General features: G+C 38.0%; 2 protein-coding genes across 3 annotated transcripts in view; both read right to left on the minus strand.

Annotated features, from left to right (window-relative positions):
• The window catches only part of appa (amyloid beta (A4) precursor protein a), a 34,679-nt gene extending 29,903 nt beyond the window's left edge, over positions 1–4,776 (minus strand). For both annotated transcript variants that reach the window (XM_053476580.1, XM_053476579.1), the window contains exon 1: positions 4,571–4,776. In XM_053476580.1, the coding sequence (XP_053332555.1) occupies positions 4,571–4,630 (60 nt within the window). In that variant the 5' untranslated portion in view covers positions 4,631–4,776. The remainder of the gene's footprint in view (positions 1–4,570) is intronic.
• A 4,679-nt stretch (positions 4,777–9,455) lies between these two features.
• cyyr1 (cysteine/tyrosine-rich 1) lies at positions 9,456–18,350 on the minus strand. Its single transcript, XM_053477371.1, has 4 exons — positions 18,008–18,350; positions 15,762–15,861; positions 10,511–10,671; positions 9,456–10,361 (listed from the first exon to the last, which is right to left on the minus strand). The coding sequence occupies exons 1-4, from the start codon at positions 18,081–18,083 to the stop codon at positions 10,228–10,230; spliced, it is 471 nt and encodes a 156-aa protein (XP_053333346.1). The 5' UTR covers positions 18,084–18,350; the 3' UTR covers positions 9,456–10,227.
• Positions 18,351–23,460: the final 5,110 nt, after the last annotated feature.

Raw genomic sequence — 23,460 nt, forward strand, 5'->3', positions numbered from 1 at the left:
TGAAAATGCTTTGTATGCCGAAGCGAATTCCCTGCGAAATTAAGGCGAACATTCATATGGGAGGGCATTCGTATTCCAAGGTTCTGCTGTATCCTGATTCGAACTTAATGTTTTTTTTAAGACTTTGTTACAATTCTAAACAAAATGCGTCAATAATTTGTTCCACTTGAAAGGGCACCATCTGCAGGATTATAGAGGAATAGCAACAAAGACCTGCACCTCCAATGCAAGCGTACACCAATAAAATAAAAAAATAAATCGATTTTCCGTTATATAAATTGCCACACCAAAGAACTGTGATATTTAACTGAATTGATTTCGACCTCATCTTTAGTTTAAGTAAATCCATAGTAGTATTTTTCTTCCATAGATTTATTTATCTTTTAATTAATACAATAGTTGGTTTGATCTACAACACAGTTCGCCATTTTGAGAATGTAGTCCTAGCACGTAACTCACACACATGCACACACATCAGAGGATGACTAACACCTTTTGTCTTTGCACTACTGGGGGAGTCAAACAACAGAGGAACTTCCCAAGGCACATAACAGGAAAGAGAAACAGGAATAGCTTTGCATGGGTAGCAAGTGGCCTGCGCTCCACCCTACGAGCTGCTGCTCTAAAGTCATATAGAAAGAAAAAACATGTCTTAAAACAAACAGAAACATCATATGCGTGAGCAGATTCTCAAAATGATGCACTTGCAGTAATCCTTACAAAACAATCGAAATAGAATAAGAAAAAAAGAGACCATGTTTGTGGTTAATGTATCTAACAAAAGGTGGAAAAAACGCAGCAGCAGGAAGATAAAATGGCAGATGAATATCACGCAGCACTCCATCTCCATCGTTTCTACCCGAGGGACCACTAATTATAGCGGTGGGCACCGAGGGACGGCCTGGGTGCTACAACAACCAGGCTTTGCAGAGAAGAAGGGAGGAGCCTGCACACAAGCACGGCTATTTGGGAAACAGAATAAAAACAGTGTAAATATATACACGGGTTGAATTTCTATTCTATCTATAATTATCTTGTCCAAATATCTCTAAAGCCAGCCTTCATAAACTTATGATCAACAAGAAAACATGTCGCCTCTCTTTGTAGCATCCATCAAACTTATTTTATTCATATTACACTGTAAACATGTTACACTGTTTTGCTACCTGTTACTCCATCTGTGGCTTCCATATGGAATAAGGCCCCCTAGGGGGTTTTTGAGCTGTGCACTAATCCCATTTCCTGTTCACAGCTGACTGTGGAGGTCAAAGGTCATCTGACCACAGATTAAACATCTGTCGCAATATGTTTGCACAGTTGATTGCACTTGATTGCAGCTCGGTTGCCAAGGCAGCAGTACCGCTGGAGGATCCACATCAGCCCTGGATCTCATCATCTACCCCATGTGCCAGCTGGAGGCTGCAGGGTTTTTCTCCAGGGCATATAAATAGAGCCACGCCTGCATGCAGATCCAGATCTAGCTACTGAAGGTTTTGCCTACAGCTGACTTACAACTACAGTGGGTACTTGTGAGTAGTTAGTTAGCTAGTCATGTTCAGCCACAACAACAACGACAAAAAATGTTTAACTTTCACCAGCAAGATAGCAAATATCTTAGAAAAGCACAAACATTTTCTGCCAAATGTGGTGAAGAGGTACGAAAAGGTGTACAGGATGATAATATATGATTCTTATAACACAATAGATAAAATAATTATTGGTGCATTAGTTCAGAGCCAGCTGGTGATAACTATTATGCAGGAGGCCATGGTTCTGTTCTTCCCTCCAGACACAACATTCCTCACCTGCTGACAAGGCGAGCTGCAGCCAAACAAAGCTGCCTATTCAACACCGAGCTTTTTCAATGACCAGCTCTGAATGCTTTCCATTCCACTGTAGGTAATGTGACCTTTTCCAGAGCTACAGCCGTGAATAAAGCGGATGAACAGCAGTACACCGCACGGGTAATTGAAAAGAAAACACATGAAGGGGAGGCAGATCAGACAGAACAATGCCACAATTTGTTATTGAAAGTAAATGTTGCAATGACCATTTTTATGGTGCTTTCTGATGAATAGCAACAAAAGGTTGTCATTTCTATGACGAGGATTTGAAAGCAATGACAGTCGCCAGACAGACAAGACTAAACGTACGCAAAAAACAAATCCAAAGTTTAAATATGAGGATTTCTATAAATAATCATTCTTAGCATTATACTATACCTTAAAGACAAAGGCATGCCGTCTGATTCTAGCCAACAGTCTGAATTACATTTTTATTGTTACAAAATGAAACCTTTTGTTACGATGAGCTGTCTGATGAGAAATGTACACCTTGTTGTTCCATGAATGATTTTATAACAAAGTGGAGAGATCAATCAAGGCACCCAATCTAGTTCCCTGACCTTCAACACGACTCCCACTTCTTTCATTACTGACATTTGTCGAAGGCTTAGTGCTTTTTCTCGTAGCAGGACATCACACAGCAATCAGGATTAGGGATGATTTGGGCTAACATAGATAACAGCCTATGTATACAGATTGCCCCTTTAACCCATATGCTGACAGCTAAGCTTGGTTACTAATTATAAGCACAATGAATTAAATGATCATAGATCATGATTTATAGATCATAAAGATCATAGAAATTTTACTACATTGTAAAGGTCCCATATTTTGCTTATTTTCAACAAGTTAACATGGGGCTCGGCAGTCTCCTTAAGTGTGTCTTTTAATGCACCGGCTGAAATACCCCTCAGGTAATGCATTTTTTAAATATCTCAAGCTCTCATTAATATAATCCTCATTATTAAACAGGCCATTTTAGTGTCTATGCAATTTATCTACTGTGGAGAGCCATGCCAGTAAAGAACAGCAGAGCTAAGGGATCTTTATATAAGATTTTGGAGTGTTTCTGTAGAAATTGGTGCCAATTCATTCTCTAAAGCATTAATGAGGTCAGACGCTGATGTTGGACGAGAAGGCCTGTCTCGCAATCTCTGTTCCAGTTCATCCCAAAGGTGCTTAATGGGGTTGGGATCAGGGTTCTGTGTGGGCCAGTCATGTTGGAATAGAAAAAAGAGCCTTTCTCCAAACTGTCGCCACAAAGTTGGAAGCAGAGAGATATCTTTGGTATACTGAAGTATTAAGATTGCCCTGATTAAAACAACTAAATTTTTTATTAAAAATAAACTATTTTTATCTGTATAGTGTGTAAGGTCACATTAGAAGGGGGAAAAAATCAATGTGGCTTGTTTAAGCTATAGCCAATAAGAATTGGGGGGAACCAGACTAAAGGAAGAGGATATTTTATTTCATGTTTAGAATTTATAAGACGCATCCGAATAGCTAAAATTGACTGAAAAGTGAATAGGATCCCTTAAAAAAAAAATTTTAAGCTGCAAATTCATTAATTGTTTGCTCTGGTCCATTTAGTACAGAGAACACGGTGGGTAGAAATAAAAAATAACCTAATTAAATCTATGTTGTTTCACTTCATGGTTTAGTGAGCGTACATTTAAAAAAAAATCAAAAATGTAAGTATGCTGATAAAACTAAGGTTAAATTTGAGGCCACAGACACAACAAAGCTTCTTGTGTCTTGGTGTCTTGTTTAGTTAACAATGATAAGTAACTGTGTGTGGTGTGGCTTGTTACAGTTACAAGACCTTACACCTTGGGCGTAAATAGGCTACTATTGTTCTCTTCCTCACAGTCTCAGTGAACTGAAAGGCTCAGCTTACTGCAGTTTGTTAAAGCGCCGCCATCTTTGCTCCTGGATGTTACAGTGTAACTCTGGCAGCCCGGCTTGTGTGTGTGTGTGTGTGTGTGTAACATGTTCTTCAGGAAACATACAAATACAAGTACATGACACGTCGGTATGCCTTTATAATGTCCTCTCACAGCATACCCCCCCCCCCCCCACACACACACACACACACACTCTAACGGCACTGCTATTTATAAATGCGCAATTGTTAAAGGACACAGCAATCCCGAAATAAACCCAGTTTCTGAAGAGAGCATGTTTTATTAATTGTTATATTATTCATAAAACACGTTTTTACAAAAGATCAGCTAGTTGTGTGGTGATTTATTTATTTATTTTTTATTTTAAAAATCATTATCTTAAGTGAAGTGTGGAGGTTTAATATCGTCTTGCTCGATGCAATCATTTCCGAATTTTCATTTCCCCAAAACAAAAAGAAAAGAAAACCTATCTGGGGGAAATGCTTAGGAGGGGAAAAAACATTTTATTATTATTATTATTATTATCACGCCATTTCAGATTATTAACGCGTAACACATTTTTAAAAATCTTTTTTATCTCAACCCGATATCACCAGTGATCTTTATTGAACCCCATGTTCTTATTTGCACTAATCTTTGTCCAGAGGATTATTAATGCCACATAAGATCAGTATTCCATCACTGAATAAATGATGCGCGTATTATAATCCTGTAATGGTTAATTTAGGACTATTGTGTTTGTGTGTGTGTGCGCGCGCACACTGTACCACACGGCGCACCCAGAAACACAACCCTATCTATATAACTGTATCGCGTGCCTACCTCCACGGCGCGAGCCGAGCTCGCGACCATCAACAGCAAGAGAATCCGATGATCCCACATTCTCCTAGAGATCCTCCAGACGATTCTAGAATATTCAGCGGTCGTCAGTTACAGAGGTTTAAATCCGTGCTCTTAAAAGGAAGAGTGTGAAGCGCGAGACGGCACACAGCGTCACTTGAGTGGAGGAGGACTGGCCTGGGAGGGAGTGTGTCCCGAAAGAGTCGGATCTCTGAATCTTATCATTCGGCTCTGAAGCATAAGAATCGATTCCATGCGAGCGAACTCATTTCACACCAGATCCCGTCGACACTGTTTAAAAGAAAAGAAAAAAAAGTATATTTTTGGATTTGTGGTCGTGTAATGGTTAGCACTGTGGCCTTGCACCTCCAGGGTTTGATTCCCATCCTCAGGTCTGTGTGCATGGAGTTTGCATGTTCTCCCTGTTTCCGATGGGTTTCCTCCCACAGTCCAAAGGTGTAATTCGCTCCATCATCTAGGACACTCTGTAGTCCAACTAGGGTTGTGACCATTGTATTTATTCCCATTTCTATTACCGTGGTAGGACCTCTGATCAACATTTACATGCTCCGGACAATCTGGGAACTCCAATTAGCCTAATCTGCATGTTTTTGGACTGTGGGAGGAAACCAGAGTACCTGGAGGAAACCCACCAAGCACATGCAACATGCACACTCCGAAGTGGGGATCAAACCTGGACCCTGTGCACTGCAGACAGTGCCAACCATATACACTCACCTAAAGGATTATTAGGAACACCATACTAATACAGTGTTTGACCCCCTTTCGCCCTCAGAACTGCCTTAATTCTACGTGGCATTGATTCAACAAGGTGCTGAAAGCATTCTTTAGAAATGTTGGCCCATATTGATAGGATAGCATCTTGCAGTTGATGGAGATTTGTGGGATGCACATCCAGGGCACGAAGCTCCCGTTCCACCACATCCCAAAGATGCTCTATTGGGTTGAGATCTGGTGATTGTGGGGGCCATTTTAGTACAGTGAACTTATTGTCACGTTCAAGAAACCAATTTTAAATGATTTGAGCTTTGTGACATGGTGCATTATCCTGCTGGAAGTAGCCATCAAAGGATGGGTACATGGTGGTCATAAAGGGATGGACATGGTCAGAAACAACGCTCAGGTAGTCCATGGCATTTAAATGATGCCCAATTGGCACTAAGGGGCCTAAAGTGTGCCAAAAAAAAAAAAACATCCATCACACCATTACACCACCACCACCAGCCTGCACAGTGGTAACAAGGCATGATGAACCCTAGAAATGTTTGTGCGTGAAAGTTCCAGTAACTGAGCAGATTGTGAAATACTCAGACCGGCCCGTCTGGCACCAACAACAATGCCAAAATTGCTTAAATCACCTTTCTTTCCCATTCTGACATTCAGTTTGGAGTTCAGGAGATTGTCTTGACTGATTGTCTCACTGAGTCATCGTACAGCATAATCTTCCATATATATATATAAAAGCCATCATGCCGCCAAAGGCATAATTGGCGTTCGCAAATTGCCCATTTGAGTGTGTGAGTGTGTGTATGTGCGAGATGGCCTGTCCTGTGTACCTGGGTTAGGATTCAGGCCCCCTGTGACCCTGTACACAGAATAAAGCAGTTTAGACAATAAGTGAGTGATTAAATTTCGGGATAATTGTCTAGGCTGAATAAAATTGGCTGGAAACTATTCACTGGATTTATCTTTTTAAATTTTTTAGATGCATGGACTACATGAAATAAGGCACATAAGATACTTTTTTAGATTGTAAATATACCAAAGTACATACGACACAGAAACATATGAAACATACAGTACTGTGCGTTTTTGTCTCAAAATGTGTATGACATGCGGCATTGCATAAGACTGGAAGTATTGTTGAAGAGAAATTTGTGCAAATTTATGCCGAAATTATGCAATAGCTATATTTTTAATCTGCTGTCATATGTGCACTTCACTTTGACTAAAATGCTTGGTGCCACTTTATGTAACTTCTTTGCACAATCTCTCACTATTTCCTTGAATTTGGACTTTCATCTTTGCGTCAGTGGTGTTTTTCCCAAATATTATAATGATCAAAGTCTATATGATTTTTATGATCTATATACTGTATCTTTGGAATCGTTTGTGAAAACTTTGCATATTAAAAGAACCCTCTTTTTTCGTTTTGGGGAGATTTGTCTATGGTAAATGAATCTTTTTAAGTAAATGAATATTTTAATCATCATTTAAAACATTCATTAAACTGTTAACTTACTGAATATTTGAAAATGATGTTTAAATCACTGTACTGTTACATTATAACATTAGTACTGAAGTGTAAAAGTTCATTGAGTTCATTATCATACGCACCCAGCCTAAACATATCATGAAGAATCGACTCTTTAAATCGGCTCCAGTGAGTCATTTGTTTCAGCAGTCATTAGAATCTGAATTCGAGTCGATGCCAAAATCTGTGGAATTGAACAGACTACCAAGCCAAAGTGTGTGTGTGTGTGTGTGTGTTTGGTTGTGGATGGGTGTGTTTTATTGGCCCTAGGTGAAGCTGGCTAACCTACAGGAGATCATTAACTTACTTAGATCTCTCTTTTCCTTTCTCTTCATTCAACTGTTGGCACAGCCATTTAAGGATTTTTTGCTTTTATAAAAGCATTTCACATGATGAAAACACATGTGTGAAAAACTCTTTGCTGGTATGTGCTGCCACTGTGCGGTGATCCATCAGAGAAAAGCTGCTGCACCAACTATCTGCTCCAATAAGCATGATTTCTCTGGGGACTTTTGCTGATATGACAAGGTTATATTCTCCTGGCTGGTAAATCCAGGTCTTTCTCGAACGAAATCCACTTATAAATCCACTTAAATGGCTTTTCAGGCTAGACGGCCTGGTCTAAAATGTATAGGTCCAACCTTCAATCTCCCTGAAAAGATTGGCAGGCATTTTACGAAAAAGAGTTGTGACTTCAAACTCAATCTTGAAAGCTTGTTTGCTGTAAAGAAGACATTTTACTGCCAGGGTCTTGCATTTAAATGCTGCGTAGCATATAGGATGTTCACTGAGTCATAGTACAGCATAATCTTCCTTATACTGCTTGTTGGACTAATCCTATATTTACTCTGGCACATAGGCTATGAATTAAAGGCTTATTAATTGTATAAATGTAATTGCATTTTTCTTTGGATGAAAAAATATGTATGTATGTAAGTCTGCATTACAATTCAGTAAAGTCATTAAAGAAATGCAGCCTATTCCAGGGGACTTTGGGGGACTTGACAAGGCAGGGTGGACAGGGTGCCAACACATCATAGGGTATACACACATACAGACACACTAGGGGCAATTTGGGAATGCCGATTAGTCTAAACCTTATGTTTTTGGACTGTGGGAGGATATATGGAGAGAACATGCAAAGTCCACACACACAGACCATAGGCACAAACCGAACCCTCAAACCTGGAGGCACTTTGGCCTTGCACCTCCCGGGTCCAGAGACATGCAGGTTAGGCTAATCGGCATTTCTGTGTTCCCCATACTGTGTGAGTGAGTGTGTGCCAGTGTGCCCAGAAATTGATTGGTACCCTGTTCAAGGTGATCCTGTACAGAATGAGCAGTATAGACAATGTACTTGCCCCATTTTTTGGTATTTTTGTGTTCATCTAAAATATTTTGTCCAATGGCTTTAAAGGATACCAATTGCAAAAATAAAAAAAAGAGTTTATGCATTGACCAATATTGTCTAGTGAACGTTTGTAGGCCTTTGAGACTTGCAAACTGTCATGCAAAAATCATGCCATATCCATGCATTGCTCACATACGTACATGTTCATCTTTCCCGCACATTAACTTACCATCCACTTTATTAGAAATGCCTGAACATCCATGCTGTTATCATACACATACCTGGTCAGAAGCTCCCATGAATGTTCACATCAATGATAAGAATAAAAAAAAAGTGACTCTTTTCATGACATGATTGTTAGTAGCATTAAGTTTCTGAAATATTTAAACCAGCCCATATTCTATAAATATCCATGACAAGGTTAAACAATCAGAAATCATAGTTGTTTCCCATTCTGATGTTTGATGTAAGCTTTAAAATGTCCCTGGGCTTTGGTTTATTTCCAGGTTGTTTTGAGAGCTGTTTTCCCCTGATGTAGCTGGATGATGGACATGGTCAATACATAAAATTGTTTTGGACCCGAACGTTTGCAACCTGAACTAACAGAGCCTAGCCGTAACTGCAATATAATGCCATTAGAGACACAGGAAGCACGCCTGGCAGGCTATGGAAATACTGCTGGCTGTGCATCTTCTTCCAGTGCGGCTGCAGCGAGGAGTGAATTGAGCAGCAGGTATGGAAGCAGAGCCCACTGGGAAGACAGAAAGTTTTCCTCTGCATTGCAGCTGCAGGAAGAGAAGACTCTAGCTGACTAGACTTACAGAAGTCGAAGACGAATAAGTGCTTTTACCGAATCGGAAGCAAAGCAGAGAAGGCGGTGGATACGGCTGAAGGCAACAGTGCGAGAGAGCAAAGTGCAGAGATCAGGGAAAATAGTTAGTTCATCTACAAGCTAAACTTATAAGTCTTTTAACTATTACAGCAAAGTTGCAGAACTTACCATTAGAATGTGGATGAAGTTTAAAAAAGACAAAGTGCACGCCATATTCATGCTCCAGTGCAACCCCAAACAATTTAAAAACAGCTTGTGACAGAATCTGGAATTACACAGAACTGTAAACCTGTTCAATTCACAAAGACATGTTATTTGAAAAGCATGATGAGTTTAAATATGGATGAGAATACTGTACAAGGATAATACATTCTATTTATAAAGTTTTAAAGAGAGTTTATTCTTTTTCTTTAAATAACATTACCTTACATGATCATATGTAAGTTCAGCAGAAGATAACCATCCAAAACTACTTTTTATTTTGCATTTTATTTTATGATCATGGATGTCAATATGCCAGAATTCAATGGATGTTTATGTGGCCCAGAAACCTTATCAAATATTGAACTTTTATAAAAGGCAATTAGCATTTAAGATAAGACATCACTGAGCAGTTGAGGGTTAAGTGTCTTGCTCACACTTTCAATCGGTAACTCAAATCCTTAACCACTGAGTCACCACTGAACCGCAGTCATGGTACTGCATGGAATGTAATGGGCTTGTACTCTGTAGACATCATCACTTTCCATAGTTTCTTTTCACAGATGAAAGCACATATTCCTGCAAGTAAACAATATGGATCATCATGAAATGATATAAAATTGTGTTCAAGTCACAATCCCTAACAGGAGCATGGCTTCTGGCTATGTTCTGTATCAAAGAGTAATCCAAGTGTCCACGCATTTTCTTCCGAGTGTCCACACAAAGCATTAAAAAACACACAAAAACTCAAACACAAGTACAAACAGTGGGAATGATCCACATCCCCGATAATATAAATCGTATTAAAGGTCATTAGAACGCATAGTCTGCAGACCAGACATACAGAGTTCAGGTATTTTTCTTCCTCACAATGTACCAGAGGCAAAATGGAATATTTTGTAACACTGTCGTTCCATCCAACACCGCTCCATCGTCACTTTCCATAGTACCCACTCCTCGAGCGTGAGCATGAGGGACGTCTATTTTTGATTGTAGCCAGGGTAGGGTGGGGGTGGGGAGTAGTTTGCTGTTCTGGGAGGCATCGGGGTATATGGGGGAGGTTGAAAATCTGTCGGATACATCTCATAGTCAAAGCTGTAAGGAGGTGGCGGTCCTGTGTGTGAAAGACAGCAAAAAAAAAATTTTTATGAACATGACAAAATTAAGGTGCCAAATACAGAGGAGTAGGAGTATAACAGGAAAGGCAGTGGGCTAAGTGATTTAGTTCTGTAAAGAGTGTGATAAAGTGCGGTGTTTTGTTACCTGGATAGCCCTGAGTCACAGTGTTGATGTACGATGTGTTGAAGACGCCCACTCTCGCTCCCCGGCCATTCTTCACGCACATGCAAATGCACAAAAATATGGCTGCCACGGCTCCCATCAGAAAGACTACCCCGAACACGATCCCTGAAATAGCTGTGCCTCTGGAATAGAGGAGGAGACGCATGTCACCAGTGCATAATGAACATGCATTGAAACAGAAACTAAATTCTGAATATCTTTATCACATGGGAAATATTTATTAGAGCACATATCGTGTCGTTAGTCTTGTTTTGCACAAGTGCACTTTTTGCTGTCTTTTTATTTTATAGTTCTTAGTGGACTCGACTTGACAAACAAAATTATAGTGCTAGTACTATTTTGGAAAATCTGTTTCATTAAACTAAATTTGTTTGTGTGGCATCATCGTGGCTTAGTGGCAGCCTTTGCAGGCATGTCCGACTTGGGTTAGGTGGGTTTTCTCTCCTGTTTAGTCCCATATTCCAAAGACATGCAGTGTAGTGATGGGTCATTCATGAACGATTCGTTCTTTTTGAACGAATCTTTAACATGACTCAGATGAATGAGTAGTCTCGGAGAGTGATTTGTTCATTGTGCCAAGTTGTAGTGCGGATTGGACATTCCGCTGTGGCGACCCCTTGCCGGGAGCAGCCGAAAGACCAACAACAAACTATAATCAAAATTTGTGTATGTAGACATATTGGGGATCTTTTTATTAATAATGAAAAATTTCATTTTATTTTTGATCAAAAGAACGAAATTAACTAAATGACTCGTTCATTTTAATGAAATGAACGAGTGATAATGAAAGTCATTTTAATGAACGAGATACATGATACGAGATAAATGACTTGTTCATTTTAATGAAATGAACTGGTGATAATGAAAGTCATTTTAATGAACGAGATACAAAGAACCGAGTCACTTAAATGATCCAAACTTCCCATCACTAGTGTACTGTAGGTGGATCGGTGTTTACATCATTGCCTGTAGTGTACTGTATGTTTGAATGTCTGCTTGTCCCCTGTGTGAGGTTGGCTTAAGTGTCTTACGTTTCCTGTTAAAGGCTCCGGGACCTCGCGACCCTACACAGGATAAGTGGGAAACACATTGGACGTAGGCATGGATAAATCCTTTTACTCAAAAAAGCTTTAAAGTATTTAATGTTAAATATATAAAGAGGCTTGAGGTTTGTTCTTGCCTAGTTAGTAAACCAAGCAGTTGTGTTAGTGACATACATTTACACGTACAGTATGTCAGTGTTGTCACGATACCAATATTTTTGTTTTGATACCCTCATGACTTTTTAATACTTTTATGTACTTTCTCTCTGAGCCAGGGGCACTAGAATTATATAGTTTTTGTAGTAAAAAATGGGTTAGATAAATATGTTATAGCAGAGGGCCTAATTTGTTGAATATCATACCTGAAAATATGATTGATGTTATTTTTTGTGTTTACTCCCAAGTACTTCTGTATGCTTTGGCTTCACTACTGTATACTGTCTAATACTGTATTATTTAATACTACTGCAGAATTGCAATTTCCCTCAGGATTAATAAATAAATGTATCTTATCATATATCTTAATCTAGGACTATATTATGTCATATTATGACATTGTTTAGCTTTGTTTTCACATTGTTTTATTTTTTTCAGAAAAAAACTGCAGACACACACACACACATATATATATATATATATATATATATTATATATATATATATATATATATATATATATACACACTACCGTTCAAAAGTTTGGGGTCACTTTCTAACTCCATGATCGTTCCTGATTTTTATTTCTTTCTACATGGTAAAGGAATGCTGAAGGCATCCAAAAATGCTTTAATCTCCTCTGAACAGTTAATGGTGAGATGTTTCTGCTACTTCTGCTCTGTAAAGACTTCATAACGCCTCTAATCTGAGGTGCTGTTCATTGGTCATTTTTCAGGCTGATGACTCTAAATGAACTTCTCGTCTGCGGCAGAGGTAGGTTTTGGTCTCGCCCTCCTGGGATGGCCTTCATGAGAGCCAGTTTTATTATGGTGCTTGACGGATTTTGCAAATGCACTTGACAATACTGTTCTTGCAAGAAACACAGAAAGGCTGACCTCTGTGTCTTAAAATAACAACTAACTGTTGTTTTTCTTATTGTTACATAATTACTTAATTCCATATGTGTTATTTTATAGTTTTGAAATCCTTAGTATTGTTGTAGAATGTAGAAAATAAATCACTAAACAAAAACAAAGAAATTTGCAAGTGACCCCAAACTTTTGGGGACACAAAACAGCTTCCTGTAGGGGCTCAGACTATGCACTTCAATGCACAAATAGTTCATGTGTAATCACTTATTTAATAATATGTATCATTAATAATCACTAACCATTAATGATCACTAATAAAACATGTCTGCTAGATAGACTTTCTAAAAAGTAGATGACTTTGATCTTTACAGAATCTTACACAGTTGTCCAGGTCTTTTTACACACTCAAAGTAAAGCATATAGAAACTCTAAAGTACTCATTCATAACTTCTTGTTCTGCTGAAGCATAAATAAGAGGTTACAGAGGCCACATAGTCTTAGTTTTATCGTCTTATTTCGGCAAAAAGAGAAGGAGAATTATACAGGAAAGTAACTAATCCCTACTGTTAAGTATGTTTGATGTCATGGAGCTGTTTTTTCTTCAAAAGACCAAAGCGCCTTGTTTAGACACATGGCGTCATAGACTGTATGAGACACCAGGACAATGTCTGTCTCAAACTATGGTTTGTTTGATTTTGATGACTTAAAACATATGTTTACATCTGAAGAGACTGTACATTATACTAAGGAATGATCTGAGATGTCTTTGCTCTGTATTCTCACCCAGGTTTACCAGAAATGATGTAGCACTGTTACAGTATGTTGACAGTGGGAAGTTGTACCAAGTGTTACACGCAAGGGTGGCAATGAGTGTCACATACTTCATGTGATGTTTAGAGTTCGATTGTTACATTTCATAATTTCAGTTAAGTATATTACAAAAAAATTATTTAGTTACTCATCCCAATTTTTTTGTGGAAATTTACATACGGCAAACTGACTCCAAAATCATCACTGTCTCTTCATCTATACCGCTTTATCCTGTATTCAGGGTCGCGGAGGGCCTGGAGCCTATCCCAGGAGACTTGGGGCAGGAGGTGCGGTACACCCTGGGCAGGAGGTGCGGTACACCCTGGACAGGCTGCCAATCCATCACAGGGCGCACACACATATACACACACTCATTACCACACTACGGGCAATTAAGGAACGCCAATGAGCCCAATATGCACATCTTACTTACATATATGTCTAAGAGGAGGAGCACACATTGCCTAAGGAAGCACTGACACCGTGTTTAGTGTGACAGTGAAGCACTAACAAAGCTGAAACTGAGCACAAAGTTACATCAAAGGTGACGACCTCACAGTCAGAGTTTAACTAATTCAACTTTATGGAAACTTTACTTTTCATGATAATACATAATCTTATCTAAATAGCAGGCTGTACAAGCTGGACTGGTAAGAGTTCAGAGGATTTCTGTAAAAAGTGCCCAAGTGTGAATAAAGCACTTGGTCTAAATGCACTTCAGATTAAGAGACAGGAAATTAAGACTTAGACCAAACTTTAGTAAGATATCCACTGTCCTAATTAAGATTAATGAATGTCCTGAAATGAAAAAAAAAAAAAAACTTTAACATTAAAATACTAACCTTGAAATACCTTTGAATTAATTAAATTAGTCTAATTAAATACTTTATTTTATACACACAATCCAAATTTTATAGGATTACTCTCATTAGTACCCGTCGTGCTATATAATATATAACAATAATAATAATAATAATTTCAGCTTACGTACATGTCTGCTTGTCTTTCAGTACGGCAGAACTCAAACTGCTTAACTTATTAATACAAAGAAATAAAATGTTATAAGTATAGTAAATTACAGATGAGAAATGATCGGATAAACATTACGTTTTGTCTTGAAACAAATCTTACAATATTACTTAACATTTTGATTTCACTTACGGTGCAGATTAAACTTCAGGCAGAATGTAACTAATGCAAAAGTTTTAAAACATTCTGTCCAGTGGTTGATTTAAGACGCGCCTACACTTGCGGTTTCTAATCTGGCACAAAACTGCTCATGACTTTACTTCTACTAAACATTTTAAATTTCATTTACGGGTTAGGTATTAACCGGCAAATACCTAGGGACTGGCAAAGTTTCATTCAATTCTGTCCAGCCAGATTTACATGACACTGTGGCAAAATCTGGCTGGGCAGACATACAGACATACAGAACATTTTTCTGGTTTTGGGTTCTCCAATGTATGAAATGTAAAGATATTATTAAAAGAGCGAGTGCTGACCAATGTACAGACAAAACCTCTCTTATTTATATAGATAGAGCACGTGCCAGTGGTTGAGAAAAACAATGCCCAGTGTGAAACAGATCCACTAAAGCTGCCAATCATTCTGGCGCTGACTATATGCCAGGTTCAGCTGGCGCACTATTGTCTCATAACCTCACAAATGTAAAATAACGTTAGTGATTTTTCTGGGTTTTTCTCTCCCCCAAGTCAATCAGCACTTTTGCAACGTCAAACACGGCCACCCAAGTTGTTGAAATTTATTTGCTGTTTGAAAGGGATAAATCCTTCGTTATTGTGAGCAGGAGGCCGAGTCAACACTTTTCTTTCAGAAGAAAGATGAAGCACTTGTAAAAAAAAAAAAAAAAAATAAATAAAAAAGTGTTGAGACAGGATAGGAAAGAAAGAAAAAACATGCTTGACACACCTGACCAAACATGTCTGACGTGTCGAACAAAGAACTTCAGGCTGTAAGTTCTAGACTTACTGCCCTCCACCAAAGTTATTAGAGAAAACACAAACCTTTCAAGAATACTTAAGAGCTTCTGGCTTGGGTTTTCCTTTCTAATAGGAAAACATTTGGTTGTATGATTCTACACAGAAGCTTTAATGGATCTCCCTGCTATGAAGTTAATAGGCATGTACAGACTTATTACAGAGCACAAACAGAACTCCCTACACACAGTATGATGTAGTAAAGAGCTAGTCTGGAATCCTAATCATCATCGATTAATGAAAAAAACAGGTCAAAGTTTATCCTAATGGTGATAGCAGGACAGGATAAAAATGGCAGAGGAGACGGGAGACGCTTCTCACTGGGTACTTACGAGAGTACGTCTCCCACATAGGCGTAGTATGAGCAGCAGAAAGGAGGCACGCCGTCACAGCAGTACTCAACACAGCCACTGCACTGAGCCTCTCCATGGCCTGTAATTGCATTCAAAGAAAAAAGATAAATACCAGTATGCTTACAAACAAAAATAACCCCAGCAACTAAAAGAAAATCATTAAATCCGCTGAAATAAACATAGCATTGTGGGCACATTGCATTCTGGGATAAAAAAAAAAAGGAAAAAAAAAAAAAAAAAAAAGGGTCCACATGGGCAGGCCTGAAATCTCTGCCAGTGAGGGAAGATTCTGTAACAAAGATTAAAGTTTCATGTAATAAACACTGGAATCGCATTTCATAATGACAACAGACTTTACTTATAACCACCAAAGACTGTAGCTTGAAGGTTTTTTTATTTTATTTACATTTTATATCCAATGACGGGAACACTTTTACTCCAAATTAAGAGAATTGTTACATAATTGATAAGAGGAAAACAGTTAAGCAATTCTGGCTTCATTCTGTTATAAGATCTAAAATCTTTTTTGTGTACTTGAATATTTACACTTGTTTATCGCAGTGTCTTTGGTGTATTCCAATTAATGCCATTGATGTTAATTATCCTTGGATGGTTATCTTATTAACTGTATAAGCTCTAAAAGATGACCGATCGTATGGTTAGTATTTATTTAAATGAGTTGGTAGCATCATTAGGCCTTGCGTGGCTTCACATTCATGGAGACTTAACAACATTTAATGTGTTAATATATTTGTTTTTAGGATTCTGAGTGAATGTTTATAATTAGATGGATCAGTATGGTTGGATTGGAGAGAAAGATCTCCTGGAGTGTTTCTGGAGAGCTTTAGGATTTCGCTAAAATTAACGTTTCAGACTCAACAAGTCTCAATTTTGGAGTATTTCCCAAACCCAAGCAGCAACACAACGCTAATTAAAAATACATGTCCTTATATGGACGCCTTGCTGGTGTGTGATAACTTCAGACATTTGGGTTTTGGATATGTCAAGTAGAACTAAAGTTATCATTACATTTATAATATGTACATTTTAACACTACCTGAACATGGGAATGATGTTGCAAAAATGTCAATTAGCATTACTGTTAATGCTATTTTTTGTTCATAGAAAGAACAAAAACTAACCAGAAAAACATGTGCTCATGTGTATCTTTTCTATTTCTTTGCCTGTGTGACCCATTTTTACATTTATTTACTCAGTCATGTTAACATCAGTGGTTAAATTAAAATAAAATTCAGTTCATCATATTGCCTACGTTGCGCTAAAAGAATGGATATGTGCAATTCCAAGCCCTATTTATATGTTTACTAAAAAACAACTAAACAAAAAAAATGGCTGGTTTTAAGCGCTACACGAATGCTAAGCCCTTTTTTTCTTCTGAAATGAGATCAGACTAATTAGGCATGCTTGCAACCTTCATGCCTCCACCTACATGTTTGCTGACACGTCTAAACTCCATTAAGTAAATAATCTGAATTGTTGCCATGGGCATAATGAACCCCTAAAAGGAAAACGTAAACCTTGTACTGATCCTTATGTAGGTGGCCCCAGTTTACATGTGGACCCCCCCTTCAGTTTAATTTGTGTGTGTGGTTGATGATGTGTGTGTTTGTGTGTGTGTGTGTGTGTGTGTGTGTGTGTGCGCGCACCACCGTGTGTGGTCCCCAGGAGGTCCTTGCTCATTCCACTGGGTCCTGTCAACCAACAGGATCAGGACAAAAGAGCCTATAGAGCTTCAGGCACCTTTTTTTTTTTTTTTAAATGTTACCACCCAGAGTAACCCCCACCCTTGTGATTGTGTAGTGTGAATGGGGGGGTTTAGTAATGTGCTGGCATTACAGACTGACTAATGGATGCTTTATTGAGATATTAACGATGGAAGAGTTTCAAGGTGGTTTAGGATCACAGCGGCAGAAGTTTTTCCTTCATATCACACACAAACTATATATATATATATATATATATATATATATATATATATATATACACACACACACACACACACAACACAACAAATACAGTAAATGTACATACAGTATAATGTAGAAACACAACCAATAAATAAATAAATAAATAATAGCTACATGTGGAGCAACAACAGTGATCACAGTAAAGCTTTTCTTTGCAGTGGACAATCTTCAAAGCTTAATAACTGCTGTATACAGATTCCCTCGCGCTCGTGAATATTTGAATGAATCAACGCTTACCGGCGAACAGGCAGAGAAGCAGCGACTCTTTGAACAGTTTCCACCCGGTATTCGAACTCGTCCTGGGGATTTCCATCGTTTTTTTTTAAAGTTGTTATTTTTTTCTCTCCCCCAATCAGATGGGGATTTGCAGCACCGTTATCCCAACACCGCACATCAGACAGCAAGGAGATTTAACACGAGTACAAAAAACACAACCGCCAACAACACACATGTAAACTATAAACGTGATGCCCACTGAAGTGAGTAAGAAATGAAGCTCGGATCCAGAAGAAGAGGCCCACGTGTTCCTGCTCCACACACACACACACACGCACAAAACTGTCCCTTGACTTCTCTTCCTCTTTGTTTTTTTGCCTCCTTCCTCCTTTTTTTTTTTGCCATGCTCTCAGCTCCCTCCCCTCCTCCCCTCCCCCTGTGACTCTCAGGCAGGCAGGATGCGCCTGGGAGAGAGAGAGAGAGAGAGAGAGAGAGAGAGAAAACACTAACTAAATGTCTGGACTCTTTTATTTGATATTATTTATTATTATTATTGATTTTATTTTAATGTATTTGTCATTACTTTTTCCATACTGTTCTTTTTGAAAAGTGATTTCCTTGTAACTTATTTCTAAGCTTTGGCAACACGAATGTAAATATTTGTCCCACTAATAAAGCACCTTTGAATCTTGAATTTTTTCTTTTTTTTAAAAAAAAAAGGAAAGAGGGGGAGAAAGATAGAGAGAGAGAGAGAGATAGAGAGAAGAAGAAGAAGAGAGAAAGAGAAATCGAAAAAGAGAGAGGGATAAAAATAAGAGAGGGAGAGAAAGTAGAGAAAGAGAGAGAAAATAAGAGAGAGTGAAGAAGGAGTGAGAGGAATAAGGAAAGAGTGAGAAAGAAAGAGAGAGAATAAGAAAGAGGAAAAGATGAGAGAAAGAGAGGAGAAAGTGAGAAAGGAGAGAGGGAGATAAGGAAAGAGTGAGAAAGGAAAGAAAAAGAGAGAAAATAATAGTAAAAAGAGAGAGAGGAGAAAAGGAGTAAGAGAGATAAGGAAAGACAGAGAGAGAGAAAATAAGAGAGTGGAAAAAAGTAAGAGAAAAAGAGAAAAGAAAAAGGAGAGAAAGAGTGAGAGAAAATGAGAGGCAGAAAAGGAGAGAGAGAGAGAGAAAGAGAGGGAAAAGGGTGAGAGAGAAAAAAGAGGAAGAGAAAGAGAAGGGAGAGAGAAAGAGGAGGGAGAGAGAGAGAAAGAGAGATAGGAGGGAGAGAAAGAGAGGAGGGAGAAAGAGAGGAGGGAGTGAGAGAGAAGGGAGAGAGAGAGAAAGAGGAGGAAAAGAGAGAGAGAGAAAGAAAGAGGAGGGAGAGAGACAGAGAGAAAGAGGAAGAGAGAGAGAGAGAGAGAAGTGAGAGGGAGAGAAAAAGGAGGGAGAGAGAGAGAAAGAAAGAGGAGGGAGAGAGACAGAGAGAAAGATGAAGAGAGAAAGAGAGAGAAGGGAGAGGGAGAGAAAGAGGAGAGAGAGAGAGAGAGAGAGAGAGAGAGCAGTTGACAGATTCCTGACAGAACCCCGTCTGGATTGTGGGCGCCTCAGAGTCACGACGCGCAGCTCCACCATGGAAGAAAACACAAATAAATGCTCAATTAGACCTGTTGAGAGAACAGTAAATAACCTCACGACCCTTCCGGGAACACGATAAAATAAGGCTTGTTTACAGCACATCGTATCTAGGCACTCTTGTGTCTCAGAAGTTTAGGAGTTACTTTGTACTGTACCTAGTTTTTCATTGTATTGCTGAGACGAACAGCACGTGATTCTTGATTTGCTAGCTATGTCTACTACTGAGGATGAATTAAGTTTTTCAGTTCAGACCTCTCTTGTTTTTGATTCATCTTCTATACCAGTTGTCCTATACATCAGCATAAATAAATTTAAGTAGGTTATAAAATTTAATAATAATAATTTTTTTTGGAGCCAAGGTCTGAAATTTTTGTTTGTGTTAGGATTGGGATCTCTATATATGCAATCTTTGTAAGTCTATGAAAAATGAGCACTTTAAAATTTCCATAGAATTTCAATATCATTTAGTGTCATTTTTTAGTAACTATGTTAAAAATATAAACAGTTTGAACATTGATGGCCTGTATATTTACATGTATTTGTATGGAATTTTACATCATTCTTTAGTGAATATTCATTTGCACACTGCTGGGCTATAAATGGATGTGAAAAAACTCATACAGGGCTCTCAGTCCAGGTATTTTACATGCCCTCAAGATTACTGGTATGTTAATTATTCTTGTTTATCAGAAAACCATCAGGGGCGCGGGGACCTGGAGCCTATCCCAGGGGACTTAGGGCATGAGGTGGCAATAAATCACAGGGCAAACACAATGAGCAATTTGGGAACACCAATTAACCTAATTTGCATGTCTTTGGACTGTGGGAGGAAACCCACCAAGCTCAATGAGAACATGCAAACTCCATGCATACATACCAGAGGTGGGAATCGAACCTGACCCATGGAGGTGTGAGGACATGGTGTTGACCACTATGCCACCATGACACCCCTTTCTTGTTTCATTAAGTAAAATAATACTAATAATAGAACAAATACCCCAACATATTTATATACTGTTTATGTGATTGAGTCTGTGATAGGTCTGAGATCTAGAGTGTACCCTGCCTTGTGCCCTAAGTTTCCTGAGCTAGGTTCCAGGTCTAGTGACACTGCACAGGATAAGTTGTACAGGTGATGGATGGGGTGATTTCAAAGAGTGATGCGTTCTTTTTGAAAGAGTGGATTTTGCTGCTTATGGTTAGTTTAGCAACTTATTCTTAAGACATCTAACTGGTTTTTATTTTGACATGCTGACAGGCTGAACATCTCTACACAAGATAAAGATGAATTATTTTCACATTACATAGGGTATATAGAATATAAATTAGGATTGTCAGGTTCATACGGATATAGTGAACTTTGAATATCAAGCAAATTTATCCGACTCCATCGGAGGGCCGAAGTCTGTTGTTAGCATTAGCTCCAAGATAAGAAGTTAGCTTATGGAGCCAAAAAACATGTGTGGATGGGGAATTCCACACTGTAGCTTTATTTCCACAGAATAAAAAATTGACTATATAAGCCAGTTCTCCATGACATTACATTCATTAGTCATACACAAACTGTGGAATATAGCAGTCAGACACTGCTCTGCTTATTACTGAGGAGAATAATTTCAGTGAGTTAGTAGCAACAAAAAGAAAGTGCCACCTTGTGGCGTTATTTAGTATTACAGTGTGGCCACATACTGTGGATCTCATAGTTCCAGTTTTTTAGATGATATTAGATTAAAATAAAATTGCCTGTTGTGTATGCATGTTGGGGGTCTCATTGGCATGGCAGCCTGCTATGCATGTACTATTATACTGATGCTGCTTCATGTGGGCTTAAAGTTGAGCAAATGTTGAAAATCCAGAAATAGATAGAAGGCCTAGTATTTCTTCTTGAGTGCAAGAGACTGTAACCAGCATTTCAGTCGGACCAGAAAGTCTCAGGAAGTCGTCGAAAAAGTTAATGGCACACAATATGTTATTGTTATCAATAACACAAACTGTACTCATTGGCTCATCACCTCCTTCTCAGATTGGAAAATATTTAAGGTTGCAGAAGCTTAGATACTCAAGCTAAGGAATAGTTGCCACACTTTATATAATATAAAGATATAATTCACAATCTTAGCATCATTAAGTTCTTCAGTCATTCTTGACCTAGATAGACTTTTATAATAATATGGTCACAAAATGTAATATTGTAACGTTTCTGAACATTTTTTTTTTACTATAAATATGCTTTTCATGTTTCATAATCAAAATGTTATCAATTAGAAGCAATTAAAAGAAGTTAGATTTTCATAGAGGATATAATGTTTTTTATTGCCAAACGTGATTTCTATCAAACGTGGTGACACACAAAGTCATCTTTAACAACACAGTTTTTTTTGTAAAGCACAGTACATTCATCTTTTAGAAGTTTTAAAATGACATGTTTTTTTTTTTTTTTTGCAAAACACAACATTAAATGCCCGCGTTACATAATAAAATGGAACAAACAAACAAAAATAGATTGGTTTGCTTTTATCTGTCAAAATCGTGACTGTCATAAATGAACTAAATGCATTTGAGGGACATTTGGAGAATGTGGAAAGCAAAGAAAAATGTGTTTTTTTACCTGTCACTGCCATTACAAAAGTCATGGACTATTCTAATAAAATGCCTCGATTTTGCACTTAGGGACATATTCAACGTTCTTGAGATTTTTTTAATTGACCGAACTTATTTTTTTTTTTAAAGCAATGATAAACTGTCTTTTTGCTTTACTTAACTGTGTGTTTTTGTCATAATATGGATTTGTACAGTAGTTGTAATAGCACTTATAGAACTATTGACTATTGTTTTCATTTCTCTGCTCAAGACAACATTAAGAAACTATGAAATGCCAAAAATTAACTTTTGACAAGGCACACTGAACACTGTGAAGTAAAAAATATTTTAGGTGACTACCTTGTGAATCTGAAAAGAGAATGCCATGAGAGTACCAAGCTGTCATCAAAGCTAAATGTAGCTACTTTGGACAATCTAAAATATAAAACATATTCTGGGTTGTTTAACACTTTTTATGTGTATATACATGGGTCGTTTATCTATACGAAGGTACTACCCAAGATATCCTTGATCACCAGTGATGCACTTGTGCCATCACGGAATTCAACTCATTAAACCCCTTTGTTGCAGTGGATGGTCTCCTACTGTGTGGTTTGTCTTTATCAGTGTCCTTTCCATAAACATTCTGTAATTCAGAAAGGCCTATGGCAGTTAAAAAAAAGTTATGCCCACTTTTGCATTGTTTTCTGTAACATTTCGGAAAATGTTGGGCCGCATCAAGCAAAGAAAACAACTAAAGAGATTTATAATATCTGGGTTAAGAGCCTTTCAAAAGCTGGAAGGATAGCGCTCAACCATCAGCTTTGTGGTAAAAAAAGTGATCAGAAAAACACCGTCAATCGAAATGCTTTAACACTTGATGAAGTTGCATGATAAAAACTTTACAGTAAAACCAGTTATAATTAATAGTGAAAGTAAGTGTATTCCCATACACAAACAAAAACTTCTAAAGTGGAATAAGTAAAAATAAGTGAAAATATAACTTAAGTCTTGCCCCCCGACATCCATGAATTATCTGTACCTTTCGGCTACCTCATGCCTTCAGCCACATCACAGCTTTGCTGGTATTCAGTACAACAGCACTTGTGTGAAATCGCTTAAATAACTAATTAAACGCATAATGATTTTACTCTGTTTGGGTAAATTCATCTTGTAGCATTTTGTAGTGTCCATGAAATCAAAAGTCTTGTTTAGTGCACTTGTGACATATGTTATATTAACTAAAGTGCCTTTTCCAGACTCTCCTGGACTGCCTGTACC

Source organism: Clarias gariepinus, chromosome 18, assembly GCF_024256425.1.
Source record: "Clarias gariepinus isolate MV-2021 ecotype Netherlands chromosome 18, CGAR_prim_01v2, whole genome shotgun sequence".
Lineage (NCBI taxonomy): Eukaryota > Metazoa > Chordata > Actinopteri > Siluriformes > Clariidae > Clarias > Clarias gariepinus.

Bases quoted from the DNA above. Each gene is read 5' to 3' on its own strand.
- cyyr1 (XM_053477371.1), bottom strand. From the start codon at position 18,083: ATGGAAATCCCCAGGACGAGTTCGAATACCGGGTGGAAACTGTTCAAA. The intron at 10,672-15,761 runs GTAAGTACCCAG...CCTCTATTCCAG, and splicing joins TATGTGGGAGACGTACTCTC to AGGCACAGCTATTTCAGGGA. The intron at 10,362-10,510 runs GTAACAAAACAC...TTTCACACACAG, and splicing joins TGTGACTCAGGGCTATCCAG to GACCGCCACCTCCTTACAGC.